This window comes from Capricornis sumatraensis, chromosome 18 (genome assembly GCF_032405125.1).
Source record: "Capricornis sumatraensis isolate serow.1 chromosome 18, serow.2, whole genome shotgun sequence".
NCBI lineage: Eukaryota > Metazoa > Chordata > Mammalia > Artiodactyla > Bovidae > Capricornis > Capricornis sumatraensis.
In genome coordinates, this window is record NC_091086.1 from 63,448,995 (window position 1) to 63,469,156 (window position 20,162).

The 20,162-nt window shown below is 41.5% G+C and overlaps 1 protein-coding gene across 1 annotated transcript in view; it reads left to right on the forward strand.

The window, feature by feature from the left end:
• The window catches only part of MARCHF11 (membrane associated ring-CH-type finger 11), a 114,375-nt gene extending 99,715 nt beyond the window's left edge, over nt 1–14,660 (forward strand). Inside the window, exon 4 of the mRNA XM_068990792.1 lies at nt 14,338–14,660. Within this exon, the coding sequence (XP_068846893.1) occupies nt 14,338–14,660 (323 nt within the window). The remainder of the gene's footprint in view (nt 1–14,337) is intronic.
• Nucleotides 14,661–20,162: the final 5,502 nt, after the last annotated feature.

Sequence of the window (20,162 nt, forward strand, 5' to 3'; positions counted from 1 at the left end):
GGGGACCTCCTGACTTCAGACGATTTTGCAACAAAGAACTTTCTCACCAAGGAGAGTATGAATGTGGTGATTTTTCTAAACTATGTTCCTACTTGGAATACAAGTAGGTGTCCTGACAGGGTTCCTCTGGGGTCAGGAAGAACCACAGAGATGAGCACATTTCCAAACATGTTGAAAGGAGGTTTTCAAACCAAATCTCCAGTGATGGCTAAGATTATGTTTACTGTGATCCAAGCAGCATTCTAAGCACTTTACTTTGGTTTTCACACTCAATTTTCATAACAGCCCTATGGGGTGTAGGTACTCTTCTCATCTCAGAGGTGAGAAAACTAAGGCACCATTAACTAGTTTCCAGAGGCCATACAGATTAGAAGAGGGATGCAAGATTGTGGCTCCAGAGCCTGTTACAGACTGAGCTTGAATTGGTAATTTATAAAATGTTCCTGACTATTCAATAAACTGAAACTACTTCTTTAGTTACTGTCTCAAATACCTAAGGTATGATACCAGAAATAAATATTTGTTTTAACACTTTAGTTTTAGATCAGAAATGGAGAAAAAAATTTCCCTAAAAACCCAAAGTAATTAGCTATTTTGTGAATTTTTTATTTATTATTAAGTAATAGAACAAAAACTATGCAGAAACATATTAAAGATAAAATATTTAATATTACCATACCAAAATCCATTTCTCTCTCCATTGTTTTAAGTGAAGCAGTTTCTTGATAAGAATTATTTATGTAAAGAATCACATCTCAGCCTTGAATTTTCTTGCTAGATCACAGAATAATAGTATATTAAGAGGAGAGTGAAAAAGTTGGCTTAAAGCTCAACATTCAGAAAACGAAGATCATGGCATCCGGTCCCATCACTTCATGGGAAATAGATGGGGAAACAGTGGAAACAGTGTCAGACTTTATTTTTTTGGGCTCCAAAATCACCGCAGATGGTGACTGCAGCCATGAAATTAAAAGACTCTTACTCCTTGGAAGAAAAGTTATGACCAACCTAGATAGCATATTCAAAAGCAGAGACATTACTTTGCCGACTAAGTTCCATCTAGTCAAGGCTATGGTTTTTCCTGTGGTCATGTATGGATGTGAGAGTTGGACTGTGAAGAAGGCTGAGCGCCGAAGAATTGATGCTTTTGAACTGTGTTGTTGGAGAAGACTCTTGAGAGTCCCTTGGACTGCAAGGAGATCCAACCAGTCCATTCTGAAGGAGATCAGCCCTGGGATTTCTTTGGAGGGAATGATGCTGAAGCTGAAACTCCAGTACTTTGGCCACCTGGTGGGAAGAGTTGACTCATTGGAAAAGACTCTGATGCTGGGAGGGATTGGGGGCAGTAGGAGAAAGGGACGACCAAGGATGAGATGGCTGGATGGCATCACGGACTTGATGGACCTGAGTCTGAGTGAATTCCGGGAGATGGTGATGAACAGGGAGGCCTGGCGTGCTGCGATTCATGGGGTTGCAAAGAGTCAGACACGACTGAGTGACTGAACTGAACTGAAGGAAGTCTAAGGTCTGAGCCAGAGAAGGCAATGGCACCCTACTCCAGTACTCTTGCCTGGAAAATCCCATGGACGGAGGAGTCTGGTGGGCTGCAGTCCATGGGGTCGCTAGGAGTCAGACACGACTGAGCGACTTCACTTTCACTTTTCACTTTCATGCATTGGAGAAAGAAATGGCAACCCACTCCAGAATTCTTGCCTGGAGAATCCCAGGGACGGAGGAACCTGGTGGGCTGCCGTCTCTGGGGTCACACAGAGTCGGACATAACTGAAGCGAGTTAGCTGCAGCAGCAGCAAAGTCTGAGCATTTTTATATTTAGGTTAAAAATTCTAATTAACATCAATTCAAATATATCAAATTTAATTGATATTCTCAACTACAAAATATTACTGATGTTATGAGGCTGAAGTCAAAGAGTTACACATTTTGCTTATGCTGAGACGACAGCTTCTGTTTGGAATATTTACCCACAGTCTGTGTGATTTAAGAGAAATGAAAAGCAAAGTCAACAAAAGTGAACTAGCCTATGTCAGGTCAAAAGATAAACAGGTTTTAATTAGATATTTCAATTAAAACTTCTAAAATATTGTTCTCACCCCATGAAATGGAAGAATCAATACATGTATTGTTTATCCCTAAGGTTAATAAAATCATAATCTGCAGGTTGGCAGTAGTTAATCCATTGGAGACGGAAGGGGAATTTGCATAAACATATTTCGGCTTGCCACTAAGAAAAGTCCACTCCTTCTCAGAACTGGCTTTGGTCCAGAGTGTGGGAAACAAATGGAAATCTACCAAGGTAGATCCTGAATCCTTAAAGAATTAATTCACAGAAGATAGACATCTATCTTTAAACCAGATGCTGTAGCATTGAGGTTTGCAGAGTTATTTATTAATATTTTATATATTGTGAAGGTCACTATAGTCCTCCCCTCTCCTACCCAGATGCGGCCATGCACACTTTAGGATAAAGGTCAGAGGAGAGCTGACCATCACAGCCTCTTGTGTTACTGAAGAAAGATTTTGACTGTCTAGTCATAGTCAGGTAATATCCCTCGGGTCAGAGACACACGTGTGAGGACAAGCTTTGGCCAGGGATGGCTCCTGAAATCTGAGTTCTTGCAGAGGAGTATACTGGATCAGGCTTCAAGGGTCTAGCTCTGATTCTGGCTTTGAACGTAACTGTGGCCCGTTGGTCAAGCTATGTCACTTCTCTGGGCTTCAGAGACTTCATCTCTGCATATGAACGGGTTGGGTTAAATCATACCAATATTTCCTAATTTTGAGATTTAGTTACTGTGTTTGTCCACTTCATATCTCTCTGATGCCAGGTGTTCCATTTGTCCATAATTTGAAGGACAGAATTGGAGTTGCATTCAACTGAAATTAAACCAATTCTAATCCATGCTTCCAGTTACAAGGAAACTCTGTGTGTCTGTGTGCTCAGTCACTCAGTTGTGTTCGACTCTTTGTGACCCCATGGACTGTAGTCTCTCTGTCCATGGGATTATCCCAGCAAGAATAATGGAATGGGTTGCCATTTCCTTCTCCAGGAGATCTTCCGGACCCGGGGATTGAATCCCGAGTCTCCTGGGTCTCCTGCATTGGTAGGTGGATTCTTTACCATCTGGGAAGCCCAGGGGAACTCTAGGATACCTGTATTATATATTAAAAAAAAGTATTGGACTCCTTCCTTTATGTCTTTTATTGAAATAGTAATATCCACAGATCTTTTTTTCCTTGAGCCCTGTTGGGTGGAAACTTAGATAATATAACAATTCTCTCCAGTGAATTCTTGTAATCCTTTTTTTAAAAAATTTGCATACTGTGTATTTTATAATGTATAACAAGTTTGCAGCTTTTGAGGAATATTCTGTGAATATGCCTATGGTAGATTTGTGCTCCAGGGCTGGTGATTGAAAGAGCAGAAGAAGAATCTCCTTTCTACAAAGGAAGAAAAGAAATCATTAAAATAATTAATTGATGGATTGATTTCTGAACAGAGCAAGTGGTCAGAAAAATGGCCAGCATTTTTCTAATTCTCCTGTTTTGTCTGGAAATACGAGAGAATATCCACTCTGAATTGTAGGCTTTTTGGTCTGGCACAGGCATTTGTAACTATATCATTCATGATTGTTTAACTCGAGTAAACATTTGATGACCAGGCCAACAAGATAGAGGGAGAGGCTGCTACAATTTAGTGAGGCTAAAACAAGCCCTTGTAAAGAATTTTCGCTCTTCTACTTCTGGCAGGCTGTGTGTATGTGTGTGTGTTTATTTTGAAACGTGAACATGAACATGAAGTCGCTCAGTCGTGTCTGACTCTTTGTGACCCCATGGACTGTAGCCTACCAGGCTCCTCTGTCCGTGGGATTTTCCAGGCAATAGTACTGGAGTGGATTGCCATTTCCTTCTCCAAGGGATCTTCCCAACCCAGGGATCGAACCCGGGTCTCCCGCATCGTAGACAGACGCTTTACCGTCTGAGCCACTGTGGGAAAACCCACTGTTATGAAATAAAGGCCCAAATTTTTAAACCCTTTTCATTTCTAGTCTCGAAATACATGTTTCAGTTTGTCTTTGGTATCTCCAGGTATTATTCTAACTTTTGAAAGAACAGTACTGGAGACATTTTGTGTTTTAACAAGACTGTTGCACCCAGATGGAGTCAGTCTTATCACCTTTCAGATTCCAGTGACAGTTGGTCTTCTCTTTCTCACTCCCTCTCATTTAGCAAAGATTTGTCGAGTTCCTACTATGTATCAGCAATTGGATTAGGATTCCTGTCCTCAGAGAGTACATGGCTGATTGGGGTCACAGACAGAAGGTTCTCTGTTCTATGATTTTATCTCAGATTTGTTAAGAAGACAGAATTAGCAGAATTCAGTGCAAGAGGATAGACTACCTAGGTGATCATCGGGTTTTAGCTTAACTGATTTGAGGGGATGGTCATTAGCTGAATTAAGGATATTAGGTTGAGAAGCAAATCCAAATTATGTCAGGACCTTCTAGAAAAGGGAGGGCTTCCCTCACTACCAACTATGGGAAGTGACGCTTCATGTTAAAGTTCGCCTCTGCACCTTGCTCTGTTCCCAGGCAGTGTAGTCATCTGCACTGAAGGGGCAGCACGAATGTGCGCTTAGCATCCAGGCTGGTGACACAGACTTCCTTGAGTGGAGAGGAAGGTGTAGACGGTGACAATGTTGTAACACAAACGCTGCAAACTTCCTTTGGTGTGCTCTCAGAGGTGCAGTCATTTAGGGTCTTCACTACGATCATTTCTTCGTGGGTGCCATTCTCTACTTTGAGGATGCAGAGGATTAGATCATCCATATTTAGATATTAGCCAGTCTCTAGTGTCAGGGGTTTCCATATTGTGAGAGGTTACTGAATAAATTGTTGTCTTTATCTCATTTCTTGTGCAGAAGGTTTTATTGCCAGTACTCATGATGAATCTGTTTTTGAACTGCTGAGCTTTAAACTCTCATAACCAGCCTACCATTCTCAACTTGGTTCTGGGAGTGAAGTGAAGTGAAGTCGCTCCTTCATGTCCAACTCTTTGCGACCTGTGGACTGTAGCCTACCAGGCTCCCCCGTCCCTGGGATTCTCCAGGCAAGAGTGCTGGAGTGGGTTGCCATTTCCTTCTCCAGGGGATCTTCCCAACCCAGGGATCAAACCCAGGTCTCCTGCGTTGCAGGCAGACGCTTTACCCTCTGAGCCACCAGGGTGCTGGGGGTAGGGGTATATCAAAATACAATAATCAACAATAGAAAAATCAACTCATCTCTAATAGATAAAAATGCATTTATCCTAAAAATGTAGGATATCTCTTTTTATTATTTGTTCTGATGGGCAACATTGCAAATTTGTATTCTCAAAAATCCCCATATGTAATCAGGACACTGTATTGATAGCTCCTAGAGGCCTAGATTTAGGGTATCAGAATGATCACTTTCTTTTGTGAACTTAGTGATTTCTGTAATTGAATATGTATTGTCTTTCAGTCTTTATGGGCTTCCCTCATAGCTCAATTAGTAAATAATACACCTGCAATGCAGGGGATCCCAGTTCGATTACTGGGTCGGGAAGATCCACTGGAGAAGGGATAGGCTACCCACTCCAGTATTCTTGGACTTTCCCTGTGGCTCAGCTGGTAAAGAATCCGCCTGCAATGCGGGAGACCTGGGTTCAATCCCTGGGTTGGGAAGATCCCTGGAGAAGGGAAAGGCTACTCACTCCAGTATAGTGGCCTGGAGAATTCCATGGACTATACAATCCATGGGGTTGCAAAGAGTCAGACATGACTGAGTGACTTTCACTTCCATCTTTATATCACTATTTAAGTTTTGTATTTTTGCACTTCTTTTTGTTTTTCTGATTTTTGTTTTACTTTAAGCTTCATATATATTTGAGTCCAACAAAACCCATTCATCATACATAGAAATAACTTGTGGTTATTTCTTCAAGATTCATATTAACAAGATTCAACAATGGAAGAGTGACTTTTAAAGTGATTACCTCCACTCTTACATCTAAGTTTCCATAACTGTTGGGCATTTACCTGTAGAGTATCTTAGGAAAATGTGAAAGAAGAATTAATGCATTTTATTACATTCTAGCAAAGATGGCCTCAACAGAAAATATCCTGGGCCCCTGTCTTATTTGGTTAACCCTCGTTGTTGTAACCACACTCTGGTCTTCCCCAAGTTCCTCCAGGGGAATTAAGTAGTAAAACTTGGGCTATTTTATGCTGTTGCTGCTGTTAAGTCACTTCAGTCATGTCTGACTCTGCAACCCCATAGGCAGCAGCCCACCAGGCTCCCGCGTCCCTGGGATTCTCCAGGCAAGAACACTGGAATGGGTTGCCATTTCCTTCTCCAGTGCATAAAAGTGAAAGTGAAGTTTCTCAGTTGTGCCCAGCCCTCAGCAACCCCATGGACTGCAGCCTACCAGGCTCCTCCGTTCATGGGATTTTCCAGGCAAGAGTACTGGAGTGGGGTGCCATTGCCTTCTCCAGCTACTTTATGAGGTTAACTCTAATCTACTCTAATCTGTTCTTCTTAAATAGAGTTAAAGGGGACCAAAAGTCGCCATTCTACTGATGGTACACACTGACTTTTCAGAATGACACAGGTTATATTTACAGAGTTCAGTTATGTGGAAACTCACTGAGAAAGAGAGGGGGAGAGAAAACGAATCTTGGCCAGGGAGAATAGTTAAATTTAATTGAGAAATCTTGGACATTTTCACAATCAAGAGAGCCTTTTCTGGCCAATTATCTGCTGAGAGTTCTTTAGCTTTCCCAAGGGTCTCTGTGACTGAACCACACACAGGCCTTTAGGTTGTGTTATAATTAGGATTTTGCATGCCTTGGGACAGTTCAGGATGGGTACAGCTTACCAGATAGAGAGCACACCACTCACAGTGTTGCCTGCATATAAGGTTCCTCAACACTTCTCTCTCCTAAAGATGGCGGCAAACGGAAAGGGCTGTTTTATTGGCACTCCTAGAGATGAAATAGTGTTGGTGACACACAAGGATATTAAAAATGGCAACTAATTATATCACTTTGCCCAAATCATAGTTTCTGGGTCTTAATTTACTTATATTTTAAATGAGGGTATTATAGTTTATATACCAGGTCTGTCTTGATTTGTTTGAACTGCTTATAAAAAAATACCACAGCCTGAGTGGCTTAAACATTAAAAGTTTATTTCTTATAGTTTTGAAGGTTGTGGGAAGTCCAAAGTCAAGGTGCTGGCTTACTCAGTCTGCGGAGGGCTCTCTTCACCCTGTTATTATCCCACAAGGCCTTTCTTTGGTGTACACACACACACACACACACACACACACACACACACACACACACATTTGCACACAGAAAACTCACATCTCTTTCCCTTTGTATAAGAACATTGGTCACTCTCAGGAATTATAACTCTAATTACCTCCCAAAGATCCCACCTCCAAATACCATCATGTTACAGATTAGTGCTTCAACATATGAACTAGGGGAGATACATTCAGTCAATAAAGTGAACTCTTTCAGTTGGTCATTATGTGACTAGAAGATACAACCATCCATTGGAAATTTACCATGAATAGGCTTGGAGCACTCAAGATTTGCAACTAGACAAATTTGTGCTTTAGTGTCAGAGCTGATATCATCATAACATTGGACAACTGGCTAAATCTCTCTAGGTCTCAGTTTTCTTAACAGGGAAACTAATTATTCAATAATATATCTATTTGTAGAGTTACAGTCAAGATTACACAAGAAATAAAATGATTAGACTGGTGGTTTGGTAGTTAATATCAACATTTGTTGATATTTGACCATAAATTTTGCAAGTCTCTGTTAATTGTAACTTACCATTTGTCTATGGCCTTCCCTGGTACCTCATCTGGTAAAGACTCCACCTGCAATGCAGGAGACCCTGGTTCAATTCCTGGGGCAGGAAGATCCTCTGGAGAAGGGATAGGCTACCCACTCTAGTTTTCTTGGGCTTCCCTGGTGGCTCAGACAGTAAAGAATCCGCCTGCAATGCGGGAGACCTGGGTTTGATCCCTGGGTTGGGAAGATGCCTGGAGGAAGGCATGGCAACCTACTTCAGTATTCTTGCCTGGAGAATCCCCATGGACAGAGGAGCCTGATGGGCTACAGTCCGTGGGATCACAGAGAGTCAGACATGACTGAGTGACTAAGAACAGCACAGTACAACATGTTTGTCTATATTGAAATAAACATAGACAAATAGTGTATATGTCTATGTGTGTACATAGATGCACACATTAGTCTGTGTACCTTGAGAGTCTTCCCATCATTTCTTGGTTAGTTAGCTCATTTTCTACTACCATATAAGAACTTCAACTAGCACATCATTTCCAAGTTTGGGATATATTTTACTTTCATAACCACTGTCCCCTTATTTCAATGAACCCAGAAACTATTTAAACCTTTTCTGTTGATAAAGGTTATTTCATAACAAAAATGTTCCTTTGTACATCAATAAAGGGATGATCTAACTAAATGCTACTGGCAAGAAAGTGATAAAAAAAAAATGAACCCACACAACCAACCACACACACAGGGACACCCCTGCACACATATTCTCCTCAAGTCTCAAAACTCCAAGTTACCATGAATCACACCTTGTTGACATCTTTGCCATTAATAATGTAGCAAGGACAATAAAATATTTAATATTTACATTTTCTAGAAATTATCATTGCTTTTCACTTCAGAGTTAGTGACTCAGATGAAGTAAATCTAAGCTTGTTTTCCCTATGACCCAAAATGTCAAGATGACAAATTCATTTTAAAGCTTATCTAGAGATGTGAGTCAGAGAGTGGCTATGGATGATGTGAAGTGATCAGTTATGAAACAAGAGGGGACCCCCAATCATCAGGAGGATTCTCAACACATGAACTAAAATAAAATGAATCCTTACCTCTGGATTTCAATGACCATAGTAGTCAAATTTTCTCATGAACATTCATAAACACAAATGATATTTGCCACAGCTTCAAACAATGTAAAGGAGAAAGAGGGAACGTGCACATTGCAAAGGACAGTCTAGGGGTGAGATAGGGTACCTCATATTTTGGTAAAATGAAAGCCTCCAGAGGGTGAGGAGCAATTCCAGACATTATGGAGAATATGGGCTTCCCTGATCACTCAGTTGGTAAAGAATCCACTTGCAAAGCAGGAGACCCCAGTTTGATTTCTGGGTTGGGAAGATCTGCTGGAGAAGGGATAGGCTACCCACTCCAGTGTTCTTGGGCTTCCTTTGTGGCTCAGCTGGTAAAGAATCTACCACCTGCAATGCAGGAAACCTGAGTTTGATCCCTGAATTGGGAAGATCCCCTGGAGAAGGGAAAGGCTACCCACTCCAGTATTCTGGCCTGGACAATTCCAAGGACTGTATAGACCCTGGGGTCACAAAGAGTCGAACACGACTGAGCGACTTTCACTTTTCACTATGGAGAATAAAGCCAAGTCAAAACATCTCATAACTTAAATGCAATTAAGAAGCAGCACATGCAGGGGAAAACTTAAGAGGACTTGTCCTCATGAGAACTTCAAGTAGTCCTCCTTTAAATTCAGTTCAGAATGTACTATAAAGACCTGTGGGATTTATTTCTGCTTGTGGGGTATATTTATGTATTTAGGAAAAGGCTACCAGGAATATATTCCCAGAAAATGATTTAAGCTCAAGTAAATGATCTGATTTCTGGTCTTTCAAAGGAAATCAACTAAAAAGACTAGGATCCTATGAAATGAGTGGATTTCCCTGGTGAAACCACCCTCCTGCCCCATTGCTGCCCTTATCCAGGATGAACCTTTTGCAGACTGGAATGGTCTTGTGATTATTGTGAATGAATGCCCCGCACCACCCTTGTGACTTAGCTGGTAAAGAATCCACCTGCAATGTGGGAGACCTAGGTTCCATCCCCGGGTTGGGAAGATTCCCTGGAGAAGGAAAAGGCTATCCATTCCAGTATTCTGGCCTAGAGATTCCATGGACTATAGAGTCCATAGAATTCTATGGACTATAGAGTCCATGCGACTATAGAGTCACAAAGAGTCGGACGCCACTGAATGACTTTCTCTGCACCACAAAGATTCACTATTGATTTTTAATTAATAATAATGTCTTGTATTTAGATAGTTACCACCCCCAAGGAAATCTGAGTGCTTTATAGTTGATTAATTTCAATCTATCTTCATAGCATCTGGCGGAATATACAGATTAGGTATTCCAATCACATTTTAAGGAGGAAAAACAGAATCAGAAAAGTTAAATTATTACCTGTGGAGATTTCACAAATCTAATATTAGAGTTATCAGTTAAAACCTGGTGGTCTTGACTTATAACTCTGACTGCTTCCCCAAAACATCTGGTCATTTGGGTCAACTCTGATTATTCCTTAGGAAAACAAGAATCAAACAATTGAATTGCAATGATTGACAAAAGTTTACCTTTCTTCTTATTATTTTAGTGGTATATAATAATTGAGTTCAAGATATTTTTGTTTATTAGACTACATGCATTTTTTAGTGGCCTGTGTTAGTGTCTTTGGAATGCTTTAAGTCATGTGTGTTAGAAGTTTATCTCCTGGTAAGGGATAGATGTTGTTGTTCATAACACAGCAACTGAACAACAACAGAACGGGATAGATATAAAACTTAAATTCTGATATTAGAGACGTATGATCTTTCAAAGATGAGGTATTTCCACCACCTACCAGCAGTGTCTTCAGTTCAGTTCAGTTCAGTTCAGTTCAGTCGCTCAGTTGTGTCTGACTCTTTGCGACCCCATGAATTGCAGCATGCCAGGCCTCCCTGTCCATCACCAACTCCCGGAGTTCGCTAAAACTCACGTCCATCAAGTCAGTGATGCCATCCAGCCATCTCATCCTCTGTCATCCCCTTCTCCTCCTCCCCCAATCCCTCCCAGCATCAGAGTCTTTTCCAATGGGTCAACTCTTCACATGAGGTAGCCAAAGTACTGGAGTTTCAGCTTTAGCATCATTCATTCCAAAGAACGCCCAGGGCTGATCTCCTTCAGAATGGACTGGTTGGATCTCCTTGCAGTCCAGGGGACTCTCAAGAGTCTTCTCCAACACCACAGTTCAAAAGCATCAATTCTTTGGCACTCAGCTTTCTTTGCAGTCCAACTCTCACATCCATATATGACCACAGGAAAAACCATAGCCTTAACTAGACGGACCTTTGTTGGCAAAGTAATGTCTTTGCTTTTGAATATGCTATCTAGGTTGGTCATAACTTTTCTTCCAAGGAGTAAGCGTCTTTTAATTTCATGGCTGCAATCACCATCTGCAGTGATTTGGGAGCCCCCCAAAATAAAGTCTGACACTGTTTCCACTGTTTCCCCATCTATTTCCCGTGAAGTGATGGGACCAGATGCCATGATCTTCGTTTTCTGAATGTTGAGCTTTAAGCCAACTTTTTCACTCTCCTCTTTCACTTTCATCAAGAGGCCTTTTAGTTCCTCTTCACTTTCTGCCATAAGGGTGGTGTCATCTGCATGTCTGAGGTTATTGATATTTCTCCCAGCAATCTTGACTCCAACTTGTGTTTCTTCCATCCCAGCATTTCTCATGATGTACTCTGCATATAAGTTAAATAAGCAGGGTGACAATATACAGCCTTGACGTACTCCTTTTCCTGTCTGGAACCAGTCTGTTGTTCCATGTCCAGTTCTAACTGTTGCTTCCTGGTCTGCATATAGGTTTCTCAAGAGGCAGGTCAGGTGGTGTGGTATTCCCATCTCTTTCAGAATTTTCCACAGTTTATTGTGATCCACATAGTCAAAGGCTTTGGCATAGTCCATAAAGCAGAAATAGACGTCTTAGTTGACCAAAAAACCAAAAATCTCCTCAACAAAAACTTGTCCCAAACACTAACTCATTGTCTGTATGGGAGGTTATTATCATTCTTTCAATCACCCATTCTTCTAGCCTTAAAAATGGGAGACTGATTTTTCCCCTTCTTGCATTTACAATTTCTGTCAGTTTTTTCTCTGCCAAGTTTCTTTCTTTGTTTCTCTGTGTTTTCCTACTGCTGACACTCTGCTCCTCACATAAATGTGGTGAACTCCTTATTTGTCCCCCTCCTTCTGTTGTCTGTTCCTCAGCCCATCTTAGATCAATTTTGCTAACACATTTCCCAGTATTTTTGACATTATCAATTATTTGGGTACACAAAAGCATATAGAATAATACATTGAACATTCACATCTCCACCACCGAGCTTAAAAAAACACGATACTAAAGATACAATAGAAAGCCCTCTTTGAAGCCTCTCTCCAATGTAATCCCCCTCTATCATGAGTTTATTGGTCATTATTCCCATGCACATTTTAACATTTTTACCACATATATATCTATATCCATAAAAAACATTTAGTATTTCTTCACTCCAATCAATTATACTTCTAAAACTTTCATTTGATATACGGCTTTGAGATTTCCACTATCGCTTCAGATTTGTAGTGCCTGTGACTTTGTTCCCTTCTCTTTCATTGCTATGATCCTTTGGATCCACACACTACAGTTTATCCATTCTTCTCAGGATGGATATTGAGATTGTGATATTTTTCATAAATACACACAAATGTATAAAACATTTTTTACATGCTTCCTTTTCCTTATTTATGACATGAGTTTTCTAGGACATGCACCCAAGATTCTAGATGCTGGGAGGTGGTAGGGTCTTCTCATTTTCAAATTTTGGTTAGATGTGATCATGTTAACTGACACATCCTCCTTACCTGCCATATTCCATTTTAAGAAAGACTTCTTTGGCCTCACCTCCAACTTTCAATGGAATTTCAGATTCCTCTAAGAGATACGCCTTCTTGCTTTTCTATCTGAAGGGATCTCTCCACCAGAGACTCCTTTTAGTGATGGGTCACAGATTCAAAAGCTTTTAGACTATGCGGTGAAATGTAAATGTGTGAAAAATGCAGGGTGTGCTGGGATCTCGGGTGGATGCTAGAGATGGAGCCGTGTATCGGGGCACCACATTTACAGATGGCCAGTTTGCTGTCCCCGAGGTTCCTGTGTTATCTTGTTTATCTTGTTCTGAGTCTGTCTCAGAAATGTGTGGTCATCCGTTCACTGTATAGCATCAGAGAGCCTTCTGGAGCTTGCCTGCCTGGGTTTGAATCCCTGCTTCACTGCTGACACCAGTGTGGTCTTGTAAAGTGGAGAACATGCTGATACTTGCTTCATAAGGGTGTGGTGAGAACTGAACGAAATGATATAAGTAAAGCTCTCAAAAGAAAGAAAGTGAAAATAAAAGTCATTCAGTTGTGTCCGACTCTTTGTGACCCCATGGACTCTGCAGTCCATGGAATTCTCCAGGCCAGAATACTGGAGTGGGTAACCTTTCCCTTCTCCAGGGGATCTTCCCAATCCAGGGATCAAACCCAGGTCTCCTGCTTTGCAGGCAGATTCTTTACCAGCTGAGCCACAAAGGAAGCCCAAAAGCTCTCAAGTAGACGCTTAATAAATATTTGTTGAATTGGTGAGGGGAGGAAAAATAGCAGAAGGTTTGCTCATACCTCCTTCATATCATCGTTTTAGAAGCTGCGGAGATGGCAGTGAGCTTGACGTCTGTTTCACAAATCAAGTCGGCAACACAGACCAAGCCCGCAACACATTGCTTGGCTCACAGTGGGCACTCAGGAGATATATGCCGGTCGAATGAACGAAACTGATAGCTTCCTAGTGTCAGTGTTGGTCTCTCAGTGGTGTCCGACTCTGCAACTCAGTGGACTCCATGTGGCCCACCAGGCTCCTCTGTCCATGGAATTCTCCAGCCAAGAATACTGGAGTTGGGTTGCCATTCCCTTGTCCAGAGGATCTTCCTGACCCAGGGATCAAACCCAGGTCTCCTGCATTGCAGGCAGATTCTTTATTGTCTGAGCCACCAGGGAAGCCCCGATGGTTCTCCTAAGGCAGCATTTTATTAAATAAAATGCAGATTGAAAGCATTGTATTAAATACCTAAGCATACCCTGCGCCAAAATGAAGCAAGTAGTTTGTACCCAGGATGACCTTACTGTCTGCATGGCAGTAGATTCTTATTTTGGAACATTGACTACACCTGTGTAATACAGAGAGTAGCTTGCCATTAGACATAATATTTGAGTAATCAGAATACCAATTTGTTTGATGATGCTGAATAACAGATAATTGACTATTTCCTTAATGTCTTACTTGGATACAAAATAACATTCTCACCTTTTGGATGATGACCTGTCTTTCCCCGCTCCCGCCTCAAATTTCAGGTCTCATTGTCCATGAAGGAGCTGCAGTTTACAGAGTGTTTAAGCGCTGGAGAGCTGTCAACTTACACTGGGATGTATTAAATTATGACAAAGCCACAGACATCGAAGAAAGTAGCCGGGGAGAGTCTTCCACAAGCAGGACTTTATGGTTGCCGTTGACGGCTCTGCGGAACAGGAACTTGGTCCACCCAACCCAGTTGACCTCCCCAAGGTTTCAGTGTGGCTACGTGTTATTACATCTGTTCAATCGAATGAGGGCCCATGAAGATCTGTCAGAAGATAACAGCTCGGGGGAGGTTGTGATGAGAGTGACTTCAGTGTGACAAAGCTGAGAAGGTGCGGTGTGGACCACCCCGCACATTTTGGAATGTAATTGCAATGAATGGCAAAACCATAGCACTTCTAAAAACACACATCTATGAACTTTTTAAAATTTATGCTTTTTATATGAACATTTGAATTGCAAATACATTTTTCTGAAAAAAGAGTCCTCCTGTTCTTTGCTTTCTAATTTATCACATCTTTTATAAGTTGGTACTTGAAATCATTATATGTATTATTTAACTCTACTTGGTTAAAAGAATGATAAAAGTTATACTTAAGGTCAAAACTATTTTTTCTTGCTTGTTTTAAATATATTTTTATCAAACGTTTTGCTCCATGTGTAATTTTTCAGGCATGCTATGAGTGGGGAAGCCTTTAGAATGCTGTGGGAAATTTCCAAAGTGCCCATCAAGGACAAAGCAAAACATCCTCTGTGATGCTCACACTGGTGCTCCTCATGCCTCCGGCTGGTTGTCAATCTAAGCGTGACTTTTTTGTGTGGGATAAATTAAACTGTCACCAGGAATACAAGTCCTAGGAATTATGGCTTGTTTTCTAACTTCTGAAATAGTTCAGATAGCTTATAAAAAGATACAGATGATTGGAATAAAAATAGTCTTACAGACATACTTCAAAGATACTACAGGTTCCCTTCCAGACCTGCAATAAAGCTGATATCACAACAAAGCAAATCACTCGAATTTTTTGGTTTTCCGAGCATATGAAAATGTTTACACCGTACTACAGTGTGTTAAGTGTCCAATAGCATTATTTCTTAAAAAAATAACCCCCAATGTACTTACTTTAAAAATCTAAATAGTGCTAGCCATCATCTGAGCTATAATAATAACAAGCTATAATAACATCAAAGATCACTGATCCAAGATCACCATAACAAGTATAATAATGGGAAATTTGAAATATTTCAAGAATCACCAAAATATGGCACAGATACATGAAATAAGAAAATGTTATTGGAAAAATGGTGCCAATGGACTTGCTCCACACAGAGTTGCCCTAAACTTTTGATTTGTAAAAAAACGCAATGTCCGTAAGGCACAATTTAAAAAAAAAAAATGAAGTGCAATAAAACGAGGTATGCCTGTCCTATAGTGCAGGTTACATAGACAGGGCACCCCGCCTACTTATAACTCTAAAAGCTCACCAAAATGTTGCATCTTGACCATGTAATAATAACCCTGCCTCATATTTCCTAACCCTCTCATAGACCAGCCACAATTATTTCTGTTAATTATTAGTATCTTGATTTCTGTTGAGTACCATCTTAATTAGATCTTGTTTTTGAGAGAGCTTATATACCTGCTTAATCATTTAAACACTGATTCTGTTCCTTGGTTTAATGAAGTCCTGGGGAATATATTCTCCAGCAGTGAGAAGTGGTTCTCTTTTACTACATAAGTATTTTTTAAGAGAAAAGAGGAAAATAAAAATTAATCTTTTGACTCCCCAGGAACAGGTGGCTAAGTAGATATACCTGGAAATTTTCCACCTTTTTCTCCTCCTCATGGAAGTAAATGGCATGTTTTAACGGGTAATGACAGAATAGACGAGGAGGCAGGCAGTCCTGCTTTCATTGAAAACGAGACAAACAGGTAGGTCTGAAGTAACTGATGGTGAGATTTTTAAAGCACATGAAATCAAATGCTAAAAATAACCTTTGAATGATTCATAATAGAACAGTTAACATTTACAGGTAGCCTTGTGATTCATACAGAGCCACTTCTACTAAAAGTTGAAATAATTTCCCAGTTAATAAAAAGCTGCATCACAAATGAGTTAAAGGTGTGACCATTTGCAGAAACGTGAAGAAAGAATCAGGAAATCATGAAAGAAAGAAGATTAAAACTACTCTTTCGGGACGGATCTAGAAAGTGAGAGGATCTAGGAAGTGGTGATTGCTTGAACCCGATGTTACAGGAACACCATCCCTGGTGAGGCTCAGTCCTGTCCACCTGCTCTCTGCCATCAGTCTTGCCACTCGGGGCAGAAAAGAAGACTGTTTATTTAATAGACAACAAAACCAGGGATGCAAATTTCCTGGAAAAGCAGCAATCCATGACTTGTGCCCATGAGCGTGGACACTTGCCCTGGACACTTTAATCACCAAGGCAGTCTTCAATGACCACATTTAATGCAGTATGCTCTTGTTTAATTAAACACACATTTAATTTTGGGTGCTCTTGTTTACAGCATGGTGGTAAAAATACTGGATCAAGAGATGGCAAACACAAGTGAGACTATCACTTCTCCACCCCTTGTATTCATACCAACCTTTGTATTCATATCAACTTCCCCAAAAAATGAGGAGGAGAGGATGGGAGACTCTTTCTTTAATCCTGCATGGAGTGCCCAAGGCTGAGGCATCTGGAGATGACAAGACACAACGGGTCTGTCAACCTGAAAGGAAGATTCACCCCAGTCTCCCCTTCCATGGCCTTGCCCTATGGACACCTATTTTGTCCATACGTTTATCTTCCCTCACCATCTTCACAGGCCCCAGCTCCTGACACACTCCCATACCCATACGTGACCCGAATCAATGCTGGAAAATAATCTGGCAGAATTTCCATTCAACAAAATGTTTGGTTCCTGAAATGGTTACATAGAAACTCAAATTACTCTGGGTGGAAGGTAGCGTGGGTGCATTGAGAGAACTGAATTTTCTGTTTCAAAATTAATATTCTACAGATTTCCCTGGTGGTCCAAGCTTACACTGCAAGGGAACTAAGAGCCCACATGCCATGTAGGGTGGCCAATATATAAATAAATAAAAATTCTAATATGCTGTATCAGTTGTGAACTTCCGTGATGACTCAAATGGTAAAGAATCTGCCTGCATTGCAGAAGACCTGGGTTCAATCCCTGAGTCAGGAAGATCCCCTGGAGAAGGGAATGGCAACCCACTGCAGATATAAACAATTTTCAATTGCAAATGCTATAGTTCTCGCTAAGGCTGTCTTAAATTTCAAAACAATTCATGGTAGAAAAAAAAAGTTGGAAATATTTAAAGAGTATTTTTCAATATATATAAATCTAGACCGGTATCCATTCTGTCTCTTTTCAACCAGTAATCTGCAATACAAACAATGATGGGGCACCTTCAGTGTGCCAGACACTGGGAGCCGTGGCTGCGGAATGATCCAGGTCCGCAGGGAGACACACCGCATGATATGCGTCAGGTTCCGGGTGAGTGAAAGGCAGTGGCAGCCCACAGGAGCAGTCAGGTTTCTCTGGGGCAACTGAAGAAAGCATCACTGAGAAACTGGCAGGACCTGGGCATTGAGGCATGAGTAGAAGTTCGCAAATCAGGTAAGTGGAGAAGAACATTCCAGAAACAGCTTGGGGGTAAAACAGACGTATGTCCCAGTAATGGTGAGAGAGCTCACATGAGGGAGTGTAGGGTACATCTGAACAAGTGATACAACTCGTTGACTTAAAAAAAGCACAACCTGAGACTTTCGAGTTAAGCTTTTGGGGGGCAAAATGAGGACCGCAGCCCAGGAGATAGCACCCAGACAGCTCTGAGAGGCTCCTCTAAAGAGGTATGGGGCAAGGACAGCATATACGTGATTTTGCTGAAGGGGGAATACATGCAATCAGGACTTCCCAGGTGGTGGCTCAGTGGTAAAGAATCCATCTGAAATGTGGCATATTCACAGACGATGTGGGTTCAGTCCCTGAGATGGGAAGATCCTCTGGAGGAGGAAATGGCAACCCACACCAGTATTCTTGCCTGGAAAATCCAATGGACCGAGGAGCCTGGTGGGCTACAGTCCGTGGGCTTGCAGAGAGTCAGACATGACTGAGTATGCACTGCTGCTGCTGCAATCATGCACTTTGTATGTGTGTGTGTGGAAATTTGTGCTGGTCTTGTGAGGCTTCTGCTAGTCATGAGAAAACAGTCACCACTGTGAAGGGTGTCAGTGCTTTTCTCTATATGAGGAGATACAAGACCTGGGCTCATAGAACTCATAAAATCAGCTCTTGAGATTATCTATCTGAAGACCCATCCTGCCGGTTTTCCTGGAGCACAGAGTGCCTCATTTCTGCTCTCCACTCTGAACTCCTTCAGGGGGTGTTGGAGGTCAGCAGCTGCAGCAGCACATGATTCAATCCTTGTGGAGGCAGATGGCAAGCACCCAGGGCAAGCGCCAATTTGTTGTTGGCAAACCCTATGGGATTTGATTAGGTAGCTGGGACTGAACCCCACAGGGACCAGTAAGAACATGGTGCTCAAGCATTGGGTGCTAAAAGCCGGCAAGGTCAACTTTGGGGGGGATAACTATCCTCTCTTGACCCTGTAACTATGGGTCACACTCCCAGTTCTCAAGATCAGGGGCAAAATGTAATGAATTATAACCCTGTCCGCAAGAGAGTTTGGAGACATCCTACAGCAGGCAGCAGGCAGCCACTGTTGCTATATGCTAGCTACCATAGAAAACTGGAGCATCAAACGGATTTTCCTCCTCTCTCCCAGAAGACAGAAAACCCTTAACTCTGAAGCGAAGAGCATGCTGAAGCTCTTGTGAAATAGAATATAGTTTCTTTATTATTGACAATTTAGTTCAGTTCCATCACTCAGTCGTGTTTGACTCTTTGCAGCCCCATGGACTGCAGCACACCAGGCTTCCCTGTCCATCACCAGCTCCCAGAGCTTGTTCAAACTCATGTCCATAGAGTTGGTGATGCCTTCTCTGTCATCCCCTTCTTCTGCTGCCTTCGATCTTTCCCAGCATCAGGGTCTTTTATAAGGAGTCAGTTCCTTGCATCAGATGGCCAAAGCATTGGAGCTTCGGCTTCAGCATCAGTCCTTCCAATGAATATTCAGGACTGATTTCCCTTAGGATGGACTGGTTGGATCTCCTTGCAGTCCAAGGGACTCTCAAGAGTCTTCTCCAACACCACAGTACAAAAGCATCAATTCTTTGGGACTCAGCTTTCTTTATGGTCCAACTCACATCCATACAAGGCTACTGGAAAAACCATAGCTTTGACTAGATGGACCTTTGTAAGCAAAGTAATGTCTCTCCTTTTTAATATGCTGTCTAGGTTGGTCATAGCTTTTCTTCCAAGGAGCAAGCATCTTTTAATTTCATGGCTGCAATCACCATCTGCAGTGATTTTGGAGCCCAAGAAAATAAAGTCTGTCATTGTTTCCATTGTTTCCCCATCTATTTACCATAAAGTGATGGGACTGGATTTTCATTTTTTGAATGTTGAATTTTAATCCAGCTTTTTCACTCTCCTCTTTCACTTTGATCAATAGGCTGTTTAGCTCCTCTTCTCTTTCTGCCATATGGGTGATGTCATCTGCTATCTGAGTTATTGATGTTTCTCCCGGCAATCTTGATTTCAGCTTGTGATTCATCCAGCCCGGCATTTCACTTGATATTCACTGCATAAAAGTTAAATAAGCAGGGTGACAATATACAGCCTTGATGTACTCCTTTCCCAAGTTGGATCCAGTCCATTGTTCCATG